Source organism: Acanthaster planci, linkage group LG06, assembly GCF_054643075.1.
Source record: "Acanthaster planci isolate LZ-2023a linkage group LG06, COTS_SCS, whole genome shotgun sequence".
Lineage (NCBI taxonomy): Eukaryota > Metazoa > Echinodermata > Asteroidea > Valvatida > Acanthasteridae > Acanthaster > Acanthaster planci.
In genome coordinates, this window is record NC_141782.1 from 19,381,766 (window position 1) to 19,404,672 (window position 22,907).

Consider the following 22,907-nt stretch of genomic DNA (forward strand, 5'->3'; position numbering starts at 1 on the left):
CTCTTGAGGGCGCTAGAGCACAACAGTATACATCAACATGGCGAACGTACTGTTGCAGTTTTCTTCCGGAAACAGCGTTTCTGACCCGAATTCCCGGTCTGTTTTAATACTTGGTCAGATACCACACCTTAAATCAGTAGATTTTGGTGCCGTACGGACCAAGTTGGAGCCACGAGTGGATACAGAGGTATTTTTCCGAGAGTGATTTTCGCCTCTGCAGTGCATAGGCCTACGCCATGTCCGTTGGGCATGGGCCCTGCATGCAGCGTGGTTCCGCCTCTCCAACAATGGCAACATTGAATATGTCCAAGCTCAATGGAGCGGCGGAACGACCAACTATATCAGTCACTTCGCCCATAGGCCGGGGCAGACATCTGGGACATTCGCTAAATGGCGGGTAGCAACCATCATAACCACCTGAATAACCACACCACTCCGGTGCAAACAGCTGACGTGCTCGTGCGTACATACATACTGATCAAAGAAAAGATTTAGTAGCCCGATCCTCTGACTTGCTGGTTTGTGCATGTCACCGTGGTGGCAGTTGTATTCACCGGTGCAGTGTGGTTGCTATCTGCCATTTTGCGAAATAGGCAATTTGCCCACTTGCTACGTTGCCTATTTCCAACACTGGGGAAGAAGACCTCTCTTGTTTTCCCCTAAACTAGACCTAACATGTCATATAGCATGTATCATGTGTACAAGACCTATCCTTGAGCATACCAGAACTAGTCTGGGTGGTTTGTTGTCTGCACATATCAGGCATGTCAGAAGTCAAGTTTAGGAGGGAAAATATTGACCATGGCATTTTTAGGAGTTGGGAATGGGGGGTGTTTTACCTGTCAAAGCCACACAGCAAAGCGTATGTCACACGTCCTGTCAGTATCAATACACTCACTCATACAACATGGAAAACACTACATGTATATTCCATTCCTGCTTCCATATGGTCAAACCAAAATGCAGAACTACATGTAGCTGGGCCATTGGCCAAGGCTGCTGCTGTGTGTACTGTGTAATGCACACAACATTTCACGGTGCAGTGCAATGCTTCAACAAAAAAACGGGAGATCAGAGAATACAAACTCTGATTTTTCAAAAATGACGTGATACAGGCCTGTGGTCTAAAAACCATGTGTACATCATTTTCGAGAGCTATATTTATCTCATGATTTGCTCTTGTGAGAAAATTTGATTGAAAAAGCAGATGCATCCGATGATCATTCACCTTTAAGGCTCAATTTAAAAAACAGATAGTGTTCCTACCCAGTGTAAGTACCATAGGTGTGAAAATTCAGCTTTTTAGCTGATTTCAGCTTTGTTTTGTTTAGATGTTGACCGTGAATTTCATTTTTTTGTGCAGTCGGCAGGCTACATTCATGTAGAGCACCAGTATGTCTAGCTGCAAACTTGGAAGATATGATATTATTTTTAAGGGCCATTAATTGTGTGTATTCGACAACTTTTACTTAAAAATCGTTTGCACACGATGGGTGATACAAAGGACGACTGAATGCATGCAGAACACAGTTGTCTGCAGCTGTTCTGAAATATTCCATGATATACACTAGCACTGTTAATGTACTCACTGAAACCAGATAGAAGCAACTTGACTGTGTACAAGTATGTAATTCAGACCTGAACTCCACTGACTGTGTGACTGCTTCCAAAAATGCTCTGATCCCAGTGGTGAAATGCAAGAAACAGCAGCTCCTCTACTGACAGGTTGGATATTGAACAACTCAACTTTTCCAGTTGAATGCACGAGGGTCGAGGTGACTGACACCCCTTTCGTCCTGAAAACGACTTTGGCACTACTTAAATGGTGTGCTACCTAACGCAGTACTTTTTTAAAAGGGAGAAATCGAATCAAGTCAGCTTGTTTTCCCTCCCTCTTTCCTTCACAGACATTCAAGGCGGCCGTGGAGAGCCTTCATCCCTCACCAACTGATTCGGTCCCCCTCTGGGTCAACAATGCCACCGTGGCTGCCCTGCCCCTAAAGGCAAGCCGACACAATGCACCCTCACGAGCCCACGCCCTCACCAAGCTGGTTAAAAGCTACCTGCCTGGTCTGAGCAAGGAGTGCATAGTGGTAGGTCAACAGAATAGATCTAGTAAAGAAAAAAATGGAATCGGTAATGACCGCAAAATCTCATCTTGTCCGTACAATTTTCTCCTCAAAATTCATTCCATTGGTAGTTGCATGTATGCGTGAGAGCTGTACTTTGCTAGATCAACCAGTCTGTTGAAACAAATCTTGATCACTGGAAATCAGTAAATATTGCTGCCTTTCTCACCCACAAGAGTCATTTTCAAAAAATTAAGACCACCTGGCATTTTATTGGTATTTCTGTCACTGGGCCTGCATTACATTGTCTCATTGAATGATTACTTGACATGTTTTTACAGAGGTTCATAACATCAGTGTAGTGCTGTGTACCCTTTTGAATGAAGTTTTTTGCAAAGGCAGGTCTTGTATGACATTTTGTCTGTAAGGCAGCATGGGTGACAAAAAGCCAGTTTAAGTAATCAGAATTAAAGGAGGGCACATGAAATATTAGACTTTTAACATTTAAAATCATGGAAATACAGTTAAATAGCATTGAAAATAAACATAAGTTGCCATGATTGATTGGTTTAAGTTTGGTTTTTCTTCAGGTTAATGCATTTTGTGTGAGAGGTCCTAAACTTTTGCAAATGACTGTAATGCCCGCTATACTTGAGTTGTCAAGTAACAATTGAAATGAAGGACAGGTTTTGATAAAAGCTGAAACAAGTAACTATAATGAGGTTTAAAAGCTCATATTATGAGACCTGGTTACAAATGTGTATACCACAAACTTTGGCAATGCTTAATAGTAGAAGAAGGGTCATATTCACGGACCTTCAATCCTTTTCTTGCAAGGGCAAGTTGAGAGTAGGATCATTCCATGAGGTTGGAGCACAATTTGTGACGGTGTCCTTGTCACATGGATAACTTTTACCACCTGTCATGACCTGTAGAATTGGTCATTTACTCTGTAAAAATAACACACACCTCTGTATTCAGCCTTACAAGATGTAAAACAATGTCACTTTGGAATCCACATGCAGGGAAATAGCTGTTCATTTTTAAGGAATGTAATAATTGACACCATCACAAATTGTGCCCCAACCTCATGGAATGACCCAGTAATTCCAAGACATACCAAAGATAGCAATTCCATTCTGCTGACAAGCATATCGATACTTTACTCTTGTAACTCACGATTGACCAATTCACCCAGTTTTCTTGGCCTTTCGTCGATTTCAAATCTGCTCGCATTCTGCCTTCAGGTGGTATGTGAACGTAGCAGTGCATTTGCGTTGGCCTGCGCCGTCGCCCGAGCTTTCCCGCTGTTCTCGCGGAAGGCCGGCCACAAGTCAGCCGGGGCACGGGTGGTGACCGTGGAGTTCATCCTTGTCGGTGAGGACAGAGGCAAGGCTTTGACGGAGGAGGACATCAAGACAATGGCAGTGACTGCCGACGCCATCAGGCACACAGCACGCATTGTGGATACACCCTGCAATGAGATGAACACTGACCACTTTCTACAGGTCAGACATAAATCAACACCTGCCATGTCCTGGAATGTTGAACTTAAATGTATATTGACTTATTTGGGTAAAATGTCTCTATACTAGTATCTATAGAAGTTTCATCAAAATACTCTTACTTGTGAATTTTGCATGCAGATTTTTTTTTTTTTTTTTTTTAGTGAATGATTTGTATTGTTTGTAAGCCGCATTTGAAGCTAGGTCTCACAACTGGTCCTGAGTAGGATATTCTCAATTACTTACAACACAGCATTTTACAAAAAAAAAGAAGCTGTTTCATGACACCTGTTTTTGTGTTTGGTCTCAAAGGAGGTGCAGAGGGTCGGTGCCGAACTTGGGATCCAGCCGTTCATCGTACGAGGCGAGGAGCTGCAGAAGCGAGGTTTTGGAGGTGAGAACCTGGATGTGGAGGAGTGCCAGAGAGGCACTTTTCAATTTGATTCAAACCAGGGATGTGTACATCTGTAAGCTACTCTGGATTGGTTGTTTTTGTGGGGTGTGACTCATCCCGTTTGTGCACCATTTGGAGCGTGTATGGCACGAAGTACGTGCAACCAGTTCAGATCCAGGTGTGGTTTAATCCAGGGCGTCTGTTTGTAGGTGCCATCGTATGCTCGGTGGCAGTGCCATTTAAATGACCGTCATATCTCTCTTTATCACCTGTGCACTTCCATCACCCAAGTTCCTCTCTGTGCAGCATTCACTGTGGCCTTGAAAAAAGCTGACCAGTAGAACTTTGTGACCTTGATCAACCTTCTCTTGTTGCTATGACAACTCTTGTTCATTGTTGCATTTAGGAGGGATTCCTTTTTGTTTCTTACCCAAATTCTCCGGGGCTTTAGCGTCCGAGTGTCAGAATGCTGTGATGTAGTGTACACAGAGAGAGCAACCCATGCCCGAGTCAAGCGTCTGTGACTGGCATTAACAGACGTGTCTATCAGATTTGTCTGAAACCATTGGCTACATTGGCTTCCATAGGTGCACATATCATTTCCAGCCGTAGCGGCAACTTTTGGATGCAGCCAGAACTTCATCAATTTCTGATAAAACTTGTCCATCCCTGGGCGCCTACTTCAACTCTGTCCAGGTATCTACGGCGTAGGCAAGGCGGCAGCTAACCCTCCAGCCATGGCAGTGCTCAGCTACAGGCCAGACTCTGCAACTCAGACCATCGCTTGGGTCGGGAAGGGTATCGTCTACGACACGGGAGGCCTGTCCATCAAAGGCAAGGTGAGACTAAGCAGGTCTCTTACCTTTATGACCACTTGTCGAGGTTAACGGGCCTGTTTGTTTTCACGTGGAGCTGGATCTCGATCACTGATCTGTCGCTGGTTCACCGACACCGGAACCTGCCTAATGGATGGAGAGCACCAGCATTCAGATCATTGGGTGAGATCCGGATCCATGTGGAACAAATAGGCCAGTTATTCAAATGCACTGCAAATGCAGGTGCAGTATCATTCTCCGTCAACAATGTCGGCTTTTCAAACTGACAAGATACCAACCGGTTGCCAACCTGATCTGGTCATTTGCTCAAGGTTTTGTGAAATTTCTGAGCACATCGTCACATTTCCAAAACTCTGAGATTGTCAATTGAGGATGGACTTCCATGTGTGTGCGAGCATCTGTGTGCGCACACTCTATGGGAATCACTCAAGGGTAGGGACAAGTGTAGATGTCACATGGCGCTACGTACAGAATTCACCGCAACATATGTCAATGTCCTCTATGACACAGGAAATACCCTGCCTGTTTACTCGTCACCCAGCATAAAGTGATCACACAGACACACCCAGTTTACCCTGTATGGACAATTCAGTATTTCCCAATAGTGAAGAAACCTTGGAGAAAACACGCCTTTTCTTTCCACTACCAAGCTGGATTGTTGATCATGATTACCTTGACAGTAAGTCTACATATTTCCATGGATAACCCTGCCCCCCCCCCCGGCTGCACATCTTTGTCAATAGTCCCTTATTGATGAAGTGAATGATGCCTTTTTCACAGACAGCCATGCCGGGAATGAAACGCGACTGCGGGGGAGCAGCCGGGGTGCTGGGAGCATTTGCAGCTGCCGTTAAACTGGTATGTTGTTGTCCTTCCAAATTTTTTATCATCGTATAGACTTTTATTGTGTGCTTGTCGTCCCTCTTTGCAGGATGGTAAAAAAAAAGGGAGATGGAAACGCAGGCGTTCCAACATAACAAGAGGGCTGACAAATATTTCTGAGCCGCAACAAAACAGCGACTGGTTTCCTCATCAAACAGAACAACTCCAGAACTTTGCTACACTTGTGACACTTCAACCAAACCTACACTCTGGCAAGACCCTTCCCAGTTGCAGTGAATCAAAAAGAAACCCCACTCAAGTAGGCTCATTATAGAATGTCCAGAGTACGTACTACTTGGGAAAAAGAACTTGGCCAGTGTGCCAAACAACTGGAAACCCTCCAACAACTGTAGGAAACAGCAAACGAGTTAATAAAATCAAAGTCAACTGTCCTGTTGAGCATGGGAATCACTTTTACTTTCAAAAGTCAGCGGCAAAAAGAAACCAGACATAAAGATTAGGTTGAACACAGATGTTGACTACAGTGTGTGTTTTGCTTGACCTAACACGTCTTACAAATTAGACCTATTCGATTCCCCTGTATGGTTTGATTTGAAAGTGACCAATGGTTTTTTGTCCCATTTTTCAATTGCCCCATTTCAATGCAAACTTTTGCTTTTGCTTAGAACATGGATTTTGATTTGAGAGAATGTCTTAATTCAGGCTTTTTGTTTTTCCTTTGCTGTTAGGGTTTCAAGGAGAATCTTCATGCCATTTTCTGCCTGGCTGAAAATTCAGTGGGACCTCTGGCCACACGCCCCGATGATGTTCATATCCTGTACTCTGGAAAGTAAGGATAAAAATATTCTCCTCATTCCTGTTTGGAATGTTAAGGCTCAGGTCTAAATGCTGTGAAGTGTAAAGATTGAACAAAAAAACTGACTGGAGCAGGATTTGAACCTCAAACCTTCAGACTAGCACTCCGGTGATCCAATAGCTGTCGAACCCCTTTCCAGGTCGGGGGTGTGATGGCTAGCTATCTGGTGAATTGAGTCTAGTTCCTGAGTATCACTCTCAACAAGGATATTGAGGTAAAGGGGGAACTGCCAACATAGGAGCTCAGCAAGTACAGCAACATTACAATATTCCGGAGGTGACAAGTTCAAACCTCAGTCCAGTCAGTTTCTTGTTTCATCTTTATAATTACTCTGTGTGCAACTAGTCAGTGTCCTAATGGTTTACTTCACGTTGTGGACTATTGAGTATTCTTTAAATACTCAGTAAAATGGTATCAGGCTGTAAGTGGTACATTCATGTGAGAGTCCTGGGTAAGGCCTTGTCCGAATCACTTGGCTGTGGCTTGGAATTACACACTGCTGCATTGAAACTGGCTGCAATCACTACCATAGCCCGTGCGTAATTGTAAGCCGCAGTCACGTAATTTGGATAAGGCCTAACTCTGTCAGATTCTGCGATCTGTAGGAGTGTAGTTAAGGAGGATAGTGTAGGAATGAGGAAGGCCACAGAACCTAGTCATTATTGGGGTAGTGATGCCTGTGGGAAAGTCACAGTGCAAAGTGTGTGCTGTTGATTTTGTCTTCCTCTTTGATTTTTGAAGTATGATATACATTTCATTTGTCCTACTTTCTTCAGGTCAGTTGAAATCAACAACACTGATGCAGAAGGTCGTCTAGTCCTTGGCGATGGCGTGAGTCCAGAGTTCATTTTGATTATTTTTTTATTTTACCCTAAGCAGTCTAAATCTAACAAAACTCTCCACAATCCAACAGTCAGCCTTCGTCTAGATTTGACGTGTTCGGTACTATACCATTAGTGAGGGCTTGTTAGTAAAAGTGACGGAAGAGTAAATTTTCAAAGATAACTAGTCCTACTCAAATCCATCAAAATCCCCCATTGGCTGTTGCCCCATTTCTGGTATGTTCGGTACTCTACCCGCAGCGAAGGCTTGTAATGCAATGTGGCCTAACAAGGATAGCGTGTAATTTTTCCGGACCTCGACATTGCAAGAACACTGCCCCTGCTTGGCACTCTGTTCATTGAGAACATCAGACTCCGTCATTCAGTTATCCAGAAATTCTGTGTTAGAGTTGTCTGAACTGTTTCATTTGATACTTGTAAGGATGTGTTAATGCCGAGTTTGTGGTCTTTGCACTTGTTGTTTTGTCGGTGGCACAGGTAGCCTACGCCGTGAAGGACCTGAAGGCTGATATTATACTGGACATGGCCACACTGACTGGTGCCCAGGGCATTTCCACTGGCAAATACCATGCTGGACTACTGACCAATAGCGAGGAGTGGGAGGAGGCCTGCGCTAAAGCTGGTCAGTTATTGGTCCATTTAAAAAACAGAAAGAACATTTCAGAATTCTATTACACTTAGTGCTGTCGGCAAACTTGTGTGGGATTCAAGCCCTTGAGAAAAGTTGCTGGAATAAGCCTTTTGCGAGTTGACTTTGACCCGAATCTGGTACACTGAGTTCTTTAAATGCACATGAACATAACAACTTGAATTCTCCTTACTAAGACCACTGTTGCTAAACATCGTGATTCGGGGCAAGCTTTTGCTTAGTTACATGAGAGACGCCTTGCAAAAATACACTGTTCTTAATGGATAAGAAGGGCACAAAGGAACCAGTCCATTCCAGAGATGGTGGTCGCTATGCAAAAGCTTGCCCCAAATCACGAGGTATGGCAACAGTGTCTTTAGCCTGGGGAATTCAAATCGTTATGTTTGTGTACAGTCAGATAACGCAGTGCACTAGATTTTATTCAAATTTAACTCGCAAATGGCTTATTGGTCAGGCAGAGCTCTTGAGTAGATCTGCCTGTACCCTACCTGCCGACCATTCCAATTTAATCAGAACTGTCCTGATTTTCAAGTTTTCAGATGGCAAAGAATTGAAAGGTTCCAATTGTGTGCACTACTGCAAAATAGAAGGCGCTATTCACAAAAAAGGGGCACCGTTTGCAAAATAGAGGGCGCTATATGCAAAAAAGGGGCGCTGTTTGCTATGTCAAAATGGCAATTGTTTCACATACATGTATGTAAATAGCTTCTCTCGTGCGGCTGCTTGGTTTGCTATTAAAGGGCTTAGAAAATGGTTGTTCCCATTTGAGACTTTTCAATGTTGGCAAGTATGACATACACTTCAGATGATTGCATATGTGAAAACGCAGAATTTGTTGTCAAAAAAATCCCTTACTCAAACTTAAGTCACCGATCACAAATTCTGAGATCTCGAAATCACCTTAGACACCAGATTGACTGACCACTACTGTCCTCAAAGTTTGGACATTTCTCACTTTAAATTTCAATTTGGTCTCTTTGCGGTTGTTAAACAGGCAGGAGCAGCGGTGACTTGGTGTTCCCACTTGTGTACTGTCCTGAGCTTCACTTCTGCGAATTTGGCAGTCCCGTCGCAGACATGAAAAATTCCGTCATGGTAAGAATCTTTTGATTTGATGACATTGTGAAAAACACTTTTATACTTGGGAAGATATCAAAGTTTGGATGCGTACATGTATACAAAGGTTTGGCCCCATGTATATGCTGGTCAGATGTGAATGAAAAGAAGTGAAGTTTTCAAATTTTGTCTGGTCAATTTTCTGGTCATTTTTAACCACTACGTGCCGGTACTGGAGACACTGGCTTTATATGCATGGCTGGGATGTCCGATATCGGACAAAAGGAACTGGGTCTTGTAACAAAAGACCAGACTCGGAACAAGAGACCGAGCTGCTGGGAATTGCCAAAAATTTTCAGCACAGAGTGCTGGCATTTTTAGAGGTAATCCATCATTGTTTGGAAACAATATACCACAGTTTTCAACATTCAGTGCCCCCGGATTATCAGCAGGGACAAAAGTGCTCCAGCACTTCAGCGTTGAGCGATACAGAACCGCTGCACGCTAATCTGGCTGCATTTGAAAAGACCCCACTGCCATTCAGCAACGCACTGGGCCAATTTCGGGAACAAAGGAAATTATGCAACACTGCACAATTTTGGGTTCTCTGTACTGAGCAGCAAGCCTGGCTGCAATAGCCAGGCATCAATGGAAGTTGCCTGTCAGATTAGAGTAACCACCAGACAGTCATTTGTGTAGGTGTTAGCATCCAGTAAATGAAGTTACGAATTTTTGAACAATTTTGAAAATGGAAAATCATGAAAAATCCCCCGGCAACTCGGCCCCCCATGTGCAAACTCCACCCGGCAGGAAGTGGTTAAAAACTTTTCTCCGCTTTGTTATTTCCTGTTTTTCAACAAGACCTCCTGGTGTTTGCTGTAATTTTGGCCAAAACACTCATTTTGTTTGGTTTCTCTTCACTCTAAATCTGTATGTTTGCCTCGGATTGCATATAAGATCAGGTTTGTTAAAAACTATGTTTTTGTCCCATAGGATAGAGGTAATGCACAGAGTTCTTGTGCTGGACTGTTCATAGGAGCTCACATTGGGTTTGATTACCCAGGTACCTGGATCCATCTTGACATAGCTTCTCCCTCGCATAGCGTAAGTTGGATATGGTGTCTTTTTACCATTGAATCCAAGAAATGGCATTCGGGCAGAATTGCTCCACCCTCGTAATGCAAACTCTTATTTTTGGGCAACTGTGAGAAAAATCTCCCCTCATTGTATGTGTACTATGGCAACACACCCCCCCCCCGGCCCTCCAACTTTCAGAAAAGGTCCAACGTGGCTAGAGTAAAATTTCAGTTGTAGAAATGCATATTTTGGTGTGGGGTTTTAGTACAGTATACCTTTTCTGCACTTGGGCTGTGCCAAATAACCAAATATTCGATCGATTGTCAAATATTTGAAGATTATTTTTTAATTTGAATGCAAAATTCCTGAAAAGGAAGGGAAAATTTCTTTTTGTTTTAAATGAGAAAATTGCACTATGGAGGCTTGTTTCGAGCAGATTCAAATGAAAAGCATCAGAAATCTTACGATTTAAAAGGTAAATTATTCATTAGACAATGTAAAAGGAATAGAAATTTTCAACAGGGCAAGAAGTCTTGTTCATCTCTTTAGTCTTGCTAAGTCGTGGCTGGAGATAGTCCTAGAGGCGAGAAGCTATTATATTGATCATAATGTACAATTATATGTGTTTATATTTCAACTGATTTTGTATATGGTTTGTTCATCAACAATCAGCCGAATATTCGGATATTTGATCAATTTGAAGGTCGAATATTCGAATAGGGAATTATTCGAATTGACTCAGCCCTATTATGCATGTGCACACTTTGGCAAGGACCTTTTGGGGATATATTTGTTTGAATATCTGCAATGTTGTTGAGCGGTCTCTTGTGCATCCAGTGTTTTTTGGAGGGTTATTTTTGGTTTATTCCTCAGCCCAGCATTGTCTGAATTGATGGTACTATTTTCATAAGTTCAGTAAGTTTAGAAGTAATCCATTAAAAAGTCCAATACATGTATTTTGAATTTTTAGATTAGTCTCAATGTCTTACAGAGTTCTGTTAATGTTTTCAGTCATCAATGACACAAGGTCTGAAAACAACTCGAAGTTATAGAAATGATAACTTGAGAAATACCAAGCATATCAGCATTCAGTTTTTGAATCCTTCAGGGAGAGAGAGCAACGGGTTACGGTGTGGCTCTCTTGGTGGCGCTCTTCGGCCGCGCCTCCTTCTCACCCCTCCTGCAGTCCGTCTCGCCACTCGGAGAGCAGCTGTCCAATGAGGAGCAGCTTGTGGAGAACGCCAGTAAGAAGATACGGCTGGTGTAAAGGGGCAGAAACTGCACCTTCAGTAAATGCCTCATGAACAGAATTGCAAGTGGTACACATCCGAACCACTGCAGAGAAATTGATCTCACCTCGTGAGATGAGTCTCCCGTCTGTTTTCCACTAGTGTTTAGTATGCAGATGAAAACATTCTTAGTACCTCATTTGGATTTATCTTTATTAGCTTAGCATCCTTTTTACGTACAGTGAGTGAAAATATGACAAGTTCCTTGTGATTTCCATTGCACAAGATGGCTTCACAAGCGTGTAATTTAACAGTAGTTCTGGCAGTGTGTGACTGCCCTAGATGGTTTGAGTCATGATTTGAACGTAGTCATGATTCCAACAGACTATTTTTTTTCCTTCCAGCCTCTGTTTGGTTACATTGCTTTGAATGGTATAGAAGCAAGATGGCTGCCCTCTGATAGAGGTCCATAGATCCGGTTGCAGTTGCAGTTTTTTTGCCCACCGGTTGCTAGCAAAACCTACGGCTGGCCATCAGTTCATATAATATAAAAGAACAGTTCACAAACTGTTCAAAGAAATCTTGCACAGCTATTAAAATGCTGTGTGAATACCACTTTTGAATACTAAATGAAAATAACTCCCCCATTTGTTCAAATGGGACAAATGTGCCCTTCAGCTGTCTACAGCCAAGGATGAACTTTCTGTAATCTTTGGCAGCCAAAACAAAATGGTACGTAATTTCAGTGAACAAAAAAAAGGCAACTGCACCTGAGAAATCCACCAACCAGCAGCTGAAATTTATTTCCAATTAGCTCGTGTTAGAACCCAGTGGAGCCAAGAATTTTGGATTTAGTTCATTTGTTAAACTTTAGTGTCAATCTCTCATCAAAAGCATTGAACTCTCTTCATTAGATAGAACATAGTTTAGTATTTTTAAGGTTAATGAAGTTATTCAGTTTCCATTTTATATACCTTCCCTCCCCCCGTTCATGTAGTCTGCTACCGAGCTGCTCTTTATTTCTGTAATCATTTCTAGTTATAGAGATTCAGATCTTAAGTCGTTTTGATGTAAGAGATTTAAGTGTGCAAAATACATTGCTTTTGTACTCTCGTTGTTAGTTTGACGTTGACAAGTAATTGTCAACTGTAATTGTAATTCTAATAGGAAATACACGAAAGACTATTTTATTTCAAAAATTCCCCAGTAAATGACATCCTCGGTTGTAAACACACAGTTCACTATGATCGAGAACGAAGATAATGCCCAATACAAGTGACTTCTAATGACAGCAAAAGATAAACACTGCTGTTTTGAACAACTTTTTTATTAATATCTGACATGTACTTTTCTTTACACAAGATATGACGCAGTGATTTAAAATTCTATGTTACAAATTACTCTCAAGAAATGCCTGTAAATTAAGAGAAAATCTTAGACTTTGTTGCTATAATTTTACTTGTTTCCCACCCATCTGTCATCATGTAATGCATTTAAGTATCCTCTTGCTGTATGACTCCAAGGGATTTTCTGGCCCAGTTATTTTAAAGACCTTACGCTCCATAGCATAACTTAGCTTCCCCTACCTAGTTTTACTACATAGCATACAGCCAACATTTAGACTTCCAAAGTACTGTTCAGCGTAGCAAAGTCCGTATTAAAAGTAGGATTGTGAGAGGCAAAAATGAAATTGCTTTGGATTTCAGTCGAGAAAATAATGCATTCCTCGGAAGTCTGGAGGTCACCTGTTCAAAGCTTTGAACTGTTTCAACAATTCCCACCCAGCAGGTGACAATTCTTTCAGAATTGCCAGATTCCTGAGACTTTCAGGAACACTTTTTCTCTCCTTGCCCCACCCTCTTGCAGAGTTTCCAAATTTTTTACGATCAGTTAAAGCAGAACTACTTGGATCGCGTTTCATGACAAGTGGAAAACCCCAAATTAAATACTGCGGCAGGGTCATGCAAACCACAGCTCCATGCACAAGCTTCAACCAGATCAGGTAAAAGTAATCATGCAAAATCTGCAAAACGATATCAACATATCAAACATAAGAGTGAATGTACCCCCCTAAAAAAATTACAAGAGCAGTAAACATTGGCACTACAGATATGATGACTCTTGATCTTTTTGTCATCAACAATGAACCAGTATTTTGGATACATAAATAGCACAGTCCATTTCTGTACAAATAACACACCTCCTGAACAAAAGTGTCAAATTAGATTTACTTTTTAATTTTCAACATTGGGAAATTTCCAATGTTGTTCTTATTTTCTGAACAGCTGATAAAATTATGACACGCTACACTGTATTTTAAGAGTACAAAAAGAAGCTCTCTTCGGCCTGACAGTCGGCATTGTTGAAAAATAAACAATACTGAGACACTCGGCCGCACATAAAAGGAAAAAAGAAAGGTCCTTGAACCGCATTTTGGGCAAGCGCCATCTTGGTGATCTTCAGGCAACAGGCCAATCGTATGTCCTGCCCACAGGAACATGGGTAAGTTGATATGCACCTTTATAATGCTGAACTGCATCCCCCCCACATGCATCAAATACAAGTGCACTCGTGTCAGTCTGTCACTGGACATCTAATTAGGCACTTGCAGTCCTGATTGGTCAATATATCATGGGACGGGGTTTATTCCACCCTAACCCTCCTCAATCCCACAAAATCCTTGAGGTGGTTTTGGAGGACTGAAGCCACATAGCAAAAGTGACCGGCTGATTTTTGAAGGACGCACTGTGTCAAGGCCCTTGAGCCAGACCTTGTGTTGTTAATGCTTAGCCATGCATAAATTTAAGCCCGCACATATTTGAAATTCTCTGCACAGCTTCAGGATATCATTCGCACTGCCTCAACATGTCAACAAAAATTTCCAACGGATTTTCAAAGACCGAGGCAGTGGTCATCCCCAAGGAACACATTCAAGAGAAGGTGGAGGGCTCTAGAGGAGTGAAGCTGTGTCCAAGCTCCCACTGAGGCACCTGGAGGATTTTAAAGGACAGCAAATGCATCCTTGAAAAATGGGCCCGGGGGTCAGGGTTACTGCTGGGCCCAATTTCACGGCGCTGCTAAGCACATTATTCTCCACTCTTACAGAATCTCCATGTATGTCAAGGAAACCATCGGCAGTAAGCACGGCAAGAGGCATGCTTACCTTGGAGGAAAAATGTGCTTAACCACTTCATGCCGGGGCATTTTTCAATGTTGATGATGCTGGGTCTTGTAAACAGAGCCCAGACTGTGCGTTGTTGTATAACTGTCTTTTGTTCACAAACCTGACTCAGTGCACTGCTGACCTCTTTTCAATAGGGGCCAGTTTAGCGTGTAGCGGTGCTGTGTGGCTCATGTGGTGGTGGAGCGCTTTTGTCCCTGGTGGTAATCCGCTCGCTCTCAATGCCCCAAACCCTGGTATATAGTTTCAAAACAAGGCTGAATTCTCACCACTTTTGAGAGTGAAAAATGTCGGTAATGCCCAGCAGCCTGGTCTTTTGTTCGGAGTACGGTCTTTTGTTACAGGGCCCTGTTTCCTTTGTCCGAGTTCGCAGACCCCGGCCACGCATATAAACCATACGTCTCTGATTCTGCAGTCCCCGGCAGGAAGTGGTTAACGTCGTGATAAAACAATAGAAATCTCTACACGCATGCAACTGTGAGCACAACTACGGCAAGCACCACCTTGAAATAGTGCTTAAGGTTAGCAAATTTTTCTGCTCTAGTAAGCATGATTTGTCTGCTATCTGTTAAGCAGCTCTGTGAAAATTGGACCCTGGCCAACGGATATAGATAAAATGCAGACAGTAGCTTCACTGTATAGTGTCGAGAAGCACTGCAAGGGAAATGCACAGTGAAGGCAAGAAATAACACTGGCACTGGTGATCGTACAAACTTCTGTGGCAATGGAGATGCACTCAGACAGATGGTTGAATTCTACTGAGAGAACAAAAGCTGTATTTTGTGTCCAGACAGCTGGTAAAAACAACCTTCCAAATATTACCTAGGGTGGCCAAATCACCACGGAACTTACGCTGCATGTTTACATCATACCAAGAAAAATTCCATCTTAAGCACAATTTGTTGAGAACATGGTGGGTTTTAAAGATACAAATTACCAATAGAGAACAAGCGGTTACATTTGTTACATCAAACCTTTCAGTTTTGGAGTTCTCTTGTTGTCTGTACTGAGCATTTACAGTATTTACAAAAACCTCCTTTCCAACACGTTACATCTGACAGTTTTGATCGATGCCAATAAATTCTGTAAGGACCAAAACAGAAACACAAAATTACAGAGAAGCATCAGTCAGAGGGCTATTTCAAGTTCAACCCTAATCCTCCTCAATCCTCCAAAATCTTCTGGGTGGTTTGGGAGGAATTTGGAGGACTGAGGAAGAACGGTTGTGAGGGATGCGATGTGTCAAGGTTGTGGTTTAGACTTTGTGACGTTTATACTCGGCCACACATAAATTAATGTCTAGATTAATCAATGACAGGAATCGCTTGAGGAGCTTGAAGGATTTAGGTAGCGAGCATCCCCCTCGGAAGAGCACATTGAAGAAGTATTGGAGGATTTTTCAGGATTGAGGCTAAATACAATTTTTTTTTGCATGGATAATTGGAGGATTTTGAAGGATTGAGGAGGATGCCTAGGGGAAAAAAAAAGCCTAGAGGTTTAGGGTTAAGGTGAACAAATGGCTTCATTAACCAATATGACTGCCCTGTTGTTCAACTTAAGCTGTGGAGATTGTCAATGCACAGGACTTGAGACCTTCTCTCTGGAGTGCAATTTGAAGTAATTTGCATGGAAAGATTTTCTTGACACTCCAGACTTGTTTTCAATCTAACTACAAAACAGTGAGGTACATATCACTATAAGGCTTGTGTTCTTCCCTTCGCAGTCATTTACCAATCCAGGTAACTTGGGCAATGTCTCAAGAGTCAGAGTATTACTGTTCCCTCTGGAATGCTCCTTGGAACACTCTCGTGTTCTTGGGTGGAAATCTGCTGTACTCCCATTGAGGAGCATGCTCTTCTCATGCAAGCAAACACTTTGAACCCTGTTCCCATCGGTAGCGTATGGTTGTTCTCAGAAGAGGGAAAAGTAGGTGAACAATCAATGTTCTCATTGGAACATTCTCTAGCATTCCAAGTTTCAAGGACACTCCCTCAACCCCAACCCTCGTAAAGGCACAGCCCAACAACTCTTGAATACTTCATAAAGGGAATTTGTATCCTTAACAGTTTGAGTTTTCCTATGCAGAGAGAGAAGCCAGATTTGCCGGATTCAGAAAGGTTCCAAGCAAAAAAATTACGCAGAGATTTTGGCAAAAACAAGCCAATGCGGACATTTAACAGCAGTGCGCCACCAAGAGTTTGCAATGCATTGGCCAATCACAATGCCCGAAATGTATCGACCCTTTCCAAATGTGCATTGCCAGTCAACACGTCCGGACGTGTCGGCCCATTCCCTTCTTTGAAGAACTGCACTTCTGAAAAGAACCAGTAGTAAGAGTGTTCTTGACGTGTTAGGTCCATATTCCTTACAGTGATGGTGTTCGATAGGACCAGCTCCCATCTTAGAATTAGGCAATTTACACTGTTGCCGTTGACTGCCCAACACGGCAATGTCCCACAGTTACACATCTGTGGCTGTTCAGCTTTATTGTCTCTGGCCAAGCTAAGGTTTGAGCCAGCGTTACTGGAATTTGAACCAAATCGCCTTTTCTTTTACCTGTGGTCAACCCTCCTGGCCAAATTCCTCTGTGAACTTGACGTGTTTGCTCAGGTCATCTTCGTTGACGGATGGCTTGATGTGCTCCAGCGACACCTGCATGTCTTTCTGTTGGTTTGAAAACAGACTCTGGCCCATCAAATGCTGCAGTAATTTTAAAGGGGAGGGTTTCAACCCCCCAAGTTGGCGCAGCTGCAATAATGAACAAAACTAACATATACCCTCGCTGTGTTAAGAGCAACAAGATTCTATTTCATCGTAACTAATGGTGGCTATATTTTCTTACAGTGCCAGGGTGCTGTGTATAACACAGACTATTTGAATGCCACGTTGTTCTACGGCTGAAGGGGCAATGAAAACCGAAACATAAAGCTTAGCCAGTGTTTGTTAGCGGGTTCCAGGGTTCTCCCTTCATTTGCTATCCAAGGTTGCAATCTTGAGCTCAGGGGTAGGAGTAAATAGACCAGTGCAGCTTGGCTAGCCCAGGCCTGGCCCTCTAGGACATCTCACTACCGTCAGTTTCTAACAATTAAAAAGCCCAGACGCTAGACAGTCAGGCCAGACTGTAGCCTCCCCTCCCCCAATGAACACATAACCCACACCCATGGCTGACTTCTTTGTGAGCCCCCCTCACCTGTGACAGACTGAATCAACAACTATACCTTGCTGACGCCCCAGGCTAGACTCCCACAGTGGTGCACTGCAGATTAGCGAAATCACTTTAGTGCAGTTTGATATGCAAGACCAAGAAACACATTCATGGTGTGCCGACCGGAGGGAGATTGTTGCTCACGGCTGAGCTCAGCCCACTGTTCTAGGAAGTTCGCACAGAAGGGATGGTACTTTTTCGGCCAGCACTCACCATGAGGGCCTTCCAAGGTTAAACCAACGTTACATGTCAACATCTGGCAGTACACGCTTTCATGCAAGCAAGCAAGCAAGCAGGTCTGTTCTGAGCCACCTGTCTCATTACTCTGCTGTTTCTCTCTAGTCTCCTTCACATGAACTGATTGAGAAAACTTCTGTTCTCCCTGGATGGGCTGCCAGTCCATCGCAGGTGGCTCCCCAGCTAATGGTGGTACTACAGGGTGGAGATAGGCGAGTCAGGGTGAAGTGACCTGCCCCAGGCCACAACATACAATCAGCAGCTGGATTCGAGCCCATGACCCTCCGATCATGAGTCACAGACCTTCAACGCCAGGCCATGTGCACCACAAGCACACACTACAGACCCAGGTAAAAAGAAAAATACCTTCTGACTTACCACAGTGATTTTGGGTTCGGCCAGCTTCTCACTAGGGACGTCCAACCATGTCATCTCAATGGCTTGTGGGTGACCCGGGGAGCAGGGGGTCAAAAGGTCATGAACCATCACATTTGGGTCTGTTGGTGAAGGACCTGAAATCTGTTTGGGCAAGAAAAGTTTTTTCGAATTATGTAGCAATTACCAGTTTTTAAATTGCATTCTAATGTCAAATTTCACACAAAAAGCAACGCGCATTTTGCAGAAATCTAGTAAAAGCTAATACTTACTCTTTTCTAAGATTTAGTACATTAAAACATTCACTTTATCAAAACCTTGCAACGCCAACCTGAAAAATGATTTTGATTTGTCTTACACCATGGACAAATGTTAATGAACTGCTCTCACAAAACATACATACTTGAAGAAAACAGTTCTGCAGCCACAGAGAGAGAGAGACAGCCAAAGCCAGAATTCAATTTGAGGTTTGGACAATGGCATACCTTCATGAAGTGGGTAGCCGTCTGGACCTTGCGCACAGGTTCCATCAGGGCATTCCGGACGACAATGCTGATGTCCGCCCCGGAGTAGCCTTGGCTCAGCGAGGCCAGGTACTTGTAGTCACTGTCGGTCAGATCAGATGGCGTCTTGCCCATGTGCAGCTTGAACATGGTCATGCGGGCCGTCTCCTCCGGCAGAGGGATATAGATCCTTCTCTCAAATCTGAATTCAAGAAATGAAGACCAGCTCATTATTTGACCCATCCCCTACCCCCATTCCCCAAAATGTAACAAAGCTTTTAAAGGGATTTGTCAGATTCAGGAAAGTAGTTTCTGGCCAATATTACATAATACAGGCTGTCATACCTATTGGAAAGTTAAGGTATACAGAGTAAGCAACTGATTTCATGCACGGCGGGAGGATTTGGAAGAATTTAAATAGCTGTTTGGCAGAAATCCCTGTTGAGTTAGGGTTAACCACTTCGTGCCGGAGGCATTTATGAATGTTGATGATGCTGGGACGGGATAATTTTCTTTTTATTCTGTTTTCAAACTTCTTTAGAAATGCATATCTTCATTTACTGGACACTTACGCCCACACAAAGGACTGTCTGGTTTCTATTGACGCCCGAGTATTTCAGCCAGGCCTGCTGCCTTGTAAAAAGAGGCCAGATTATGCGGTGTTACGTAGTTTTCTTTAGTTCACGAATCTGGCACAGTGCGATGCTGACCTCTTGTCAATAGGGGCCAAATTATTGTGCAGCGGCACTGTGGCTCATCGCTGCGGTGTTGGAGCACTTTTGTCCCCAGTGGTAATCTGCCCTCGCGAAATCCCTAAAACCATGGTATACTGTTTCAAAACAAGGCTGGATTATCTCCACTATTGAGAGTGAAATAATGTTTGCAATGCCCAGCAGCCTGGTCTTTTGTTACAAGTACAGCCTTTTGTTACAAGGCCCAGTTCCCTCTGTCCAATTTCGGAGACCCCGTATAAAGAATATGTGTCTGGTACCGGCAACCCCGGCGGCAAGTCGTTAACCACTTGCTGCCGGGGGACCTGATTTCGGGTTTGTTTTCTTTATACCTGAAACAGGACAAAAGAGCTGGTACTTGCCACAAAAGACCGTACTCGGAACAAAAGACCAAGCTGCTGGGAATTTCCAACTTTTTTCAGTTGTCGATAGCGGAGGAAATCTGTCATTGTTTTGAAAGATTATACCACCGTTCGTGGCATTTAGCGCGAGCGGATCACCATCGGGGATGAGCAATACAATACCGTTGCATGCTAATCTGGCACCTATTGAAAAGACGTCAGCAACACACTGTGCCGGTTCCGGGAACTAAAGAAACTTACATAACATCGCACAATCTGGGCTCTTTTAACAAGGCAGCAGGCCTGGCTGAAATAGTCAGGTGTCAATAGATTTTGTCTGTCAAGCTGAAGTGGACAACAGACATTCCTTCACGTGTTTGTAAGTGTCCAGTAAATGAAGATAAGAATTTTTAAAGAATTTTGAAAACAGAAAAAAATGAAACATCTCCCGGCCCAGCAGAATCAACAAATAACAGATAAATGGGCCCGGCATGAAGTAGTTAATGCACAGCAGAGGCGTTTGGAGGATTCACGGGGCTCCCAGCCAGCAAGCCAAGGAGGGTGGGTTGAAGGGGGGGAGAGCTGTAAAGCTCAGAGGCTGTCCTACCTTCTTCGGATGGCAGCATCCAAGGTCCATGGGATGTTGGTGGCCCCGAGCACTAGGACCTGGTCATTATCAACACCCACACCTACCACATGAAACATACTTGAGGATTACCACTGTGACCGTGATGAAGCACATGTGCTTACTGAGGAACATTGACTTAGCCAACACAGCTACATGTACCACTCCACATGACACATTACTAATGGGTGACAAACTTTTCAATCGATCAACTCTGACCAAATTGAATCTTTCACTACCAAGTTTCCAATGTCTTTAAATTCTACAAACTTTGAAGAAAAATGAAATGATTCTTGTCCAGTTTGACCAACGGTATCAAGGAGGCAAGAAAATACATGAATGTCAAATCAACCTAGCAACAAATCAAAGGATTATTCAACGAGCAAATGACCTCCCAGTGGATTTCTACACCTGTAGAACACTGTTCAAGCTCCTTAGTGTTTTGATGAAATCATCGAGTTACTCTAACTTGGAAGTGTCAACAGCTGACAAGGAATTCAGGCAAGCCTAACTTCAGCATGTAACATTAAGCTGATCCAGCAGTCGCGTTACTAAAAGGTCATTTATCTAAGTCACTGATTCATTAAACTGTGGGAGTTTCCCTTCAAAAACCAAAAAAAGACTACAGCCCTGCAAATGCCTTCTTTGTTGGTTCATTTCTACATGAAAAACCCGGCTGACCTTGCATGTTGACCAGGAACTCAGTCTTGATCCGTCTCGCCGACTCACTCTCATTCTCACTTCTTGAGCCACACAGTGAGTCCACCTCATCAATGAAGATAATGGAGGGCTTGTTTTCCCTTGCTAGGGAGAAGAGAGTCTTCACTAGCCTGCAAACACACAAGAAGAAATTCAATGGTCATATACGTGTAAAAGATTGTGGTCTACAGTAAAATCTAATTTGGTTTCTTGCTGACTTTAACCCTAACTCCCCAGGCCTTTTTACTTGAACCATCCTCAATCCTCCAAAATCCTCAGATTTTTGACATGACAAAATTGCATTCAGCTTCAATCCTCTGAAATCCTTCAAAATTTCTTGAAACTGTTATTTGGAGGTGTGCCTCCTCCCTAAGTCCTTAAAAATCCTCCGGCAACGCTTCTCATTATGTTAAGGCAGTGCGAATGGCATTCTTGAGCAGGACGGTTGATTCAAAAGAACAAGAACAACACAAGGTCTAACCCGCGACTTTCACTCAAAGCAACCTTCGCAATCAGCCATGCACCTCTGCCATTTATCAAAAGAGCTTTTGCCATGCACTTCAGGTTTCAAATTAAATATAAATAAGACCTCATCCAGTTTTCAATGAAATCAACACCAAGGTCAATGCGTTCATGTAATTTGCATATTTTTCACAACACGATCAAGGGAATTTTTGGTTTCATTAACCCTCCTATGCTGAAGTCACTCTTTGGGTCACTCGGTAAACACCTCAAAGAAGCACAGCTGTGTGGTGTTGTGCACTGCATTAACCCTCCTATGCTGAAGTCACTCTTTGGGTCACTTGGTGAACACCTCAAAGAAGCACAGCTGTGTGGTGTTGTGCACTGCATTAACCCTCCTATGCTGAAGTCACTCTTTGGGTCACTTGGTGAACACCTCAAAGAAGCACAGCTGTGTGGTGTTGTGCACTGCATTAACCCTCCTATGCTGAAGTCACTCTTTGGGTCACTTGGTAAACACCTCAAAGAAGCACAGCTGTGTGGTGTTGTGCACTGCATTAACCCTCCTATGCTGAAGTCACTCTTTGGGTCACTTGGTAAACACCTCAAAGAAGCACAGCTGTGTGGTGTTGTGCACTGCACTAACTGTCCCTCACAGGAATATCAGATTGCACTTTTGTGCTGCCCAACAACTGTGCTTCACTGTTTCATGTGCCTAATTGTGCAGTAAACCAAATGCAGTGAAGAGGACTGCATAAAAGACCCTGGGTCATTTTGTGCCGGCCATCAACTGTGTACACACTGAACCTGTGCATGTTTGAGTTCCATATAGAAAATACATGCTCACCAGTGACTGTGGGCATTTGTGCACATTTGTGCTGTAAAACCAAAGGAGGGTTCAGTTTTTGGATAATATATATATATTTTTTACACATTCTACGAGTCAACAACGACTCTTAGAATCCCCTGTATTCAAGTCTGACTTACTTCTCGCTTTCTCCTAGCCACTTGGAGACTAGATCAGAAGAGGACACAGATAAGAAGGTTGAGTTGTTGGCCTCTGTAGCCACGGCTTTGGCAAGGTAGGATTTACCTGTGCCAGGGGGCTGATGAGGAAAGACAGCCGTAACATAATAAAGATTGAGGGTGTGATTGGTGAGATTCCTGATGAACTACACCTTTAGGTGGTGTA

General features: G+C 43.2%; 2 protein-coding genes across 2 annotated transcripts in view; one reads left to right on the forward strand and one right to left on the reverse strand.

The window, feature by feature from the left end:
• Positions 1-13,046, forward strand: npepl1 (aminopeptidase like 1). Its single transcript, XM_022238852.2, has 12 exons — positions 1-187; positions 1,908-2,093; positions 3,317-3,577; positions 3,887-3,968; positions 4,665-4,807; positions 5,585-5,662; positions 6,376-6,476; positions 7,280-7,334; positions 7,823-7,967; positions 8,989-9,089; positions 10,044-10,154; positions 11,236-13,046. Exons 1-12 carry the CDS (start codon positions 38-40, stop codon positions 11,392-11,394), a joined length of 1,572 nt encoding a protein of 523 aa, XP_022094544.2. The 5' UTR covers positions 1-37; the 3' UTR covers positions 11,395-13,046.
• LOC110981358 (vacuolar protein sorting-associated protein 4-like) overlaps positions 12,666-22,907 on the reverse strand; it is an 18,871-nt gene continuing 8,629 nt past the window's right edge. The window contains exons 6-12 of the mRNA XM_022238872.2: positions 22,703-22,821; positions 21,236-21,384; positions 20,537-20,618; positions 18,840-19,059; positions 18,358-18,498; positions 17,094-17,201; positions 12,666-15,620 (exon numbers count right to left, since the gene is read on the reverse strand). Coding sequence (XP_022094564.1) covers positions 17,100-17,201; positions 18,358-18,498; positions 18,840-19,059; positions 20,537-20,618; positions 21,236-21,384; positions 22,703-22,821 — 813 coding nt within the window. The 3' untranslated portion in view covers positions 12,666-15,620; positions 17,094-17,099. The remainder of the gene's footprint in view (positions 15,621-17,093; positions 17,202-18,357; positions 18,499-18,839; positions 19,060-20,536; positions 20,619-21,235; positions 21,385-22,702; positions 22,822-22,907) is intronic.

What these genes read in the sequence shown, in the direction of transcription:
- npepl1 (XM_022238852.2), top strand. Translation starts at nt 38, where the DNA reads ATGGCGAACGTACTGTTGCAGTTTTCTTCCGGAAACAGCGTTTCTGAC. An exon ending in ACACTGACCACTTTCTACAG is followed by an intron (nt 3,578 to 3,886) that starts GTCAGACATAAA and finishes TTGGTCTCAAAG; the next exon opens with GAGGTGCAGAGGGTCGGTGC. An exon ending in GTCTAGTCCTTGGCGATGGC is followed by an intron (nt 7,335 to 7,822) that starts GTGAGTCCAGAG and finishes TCGGTGGCACAG; the next exon opens with GTAGCCTACGCCGTGAAGGA.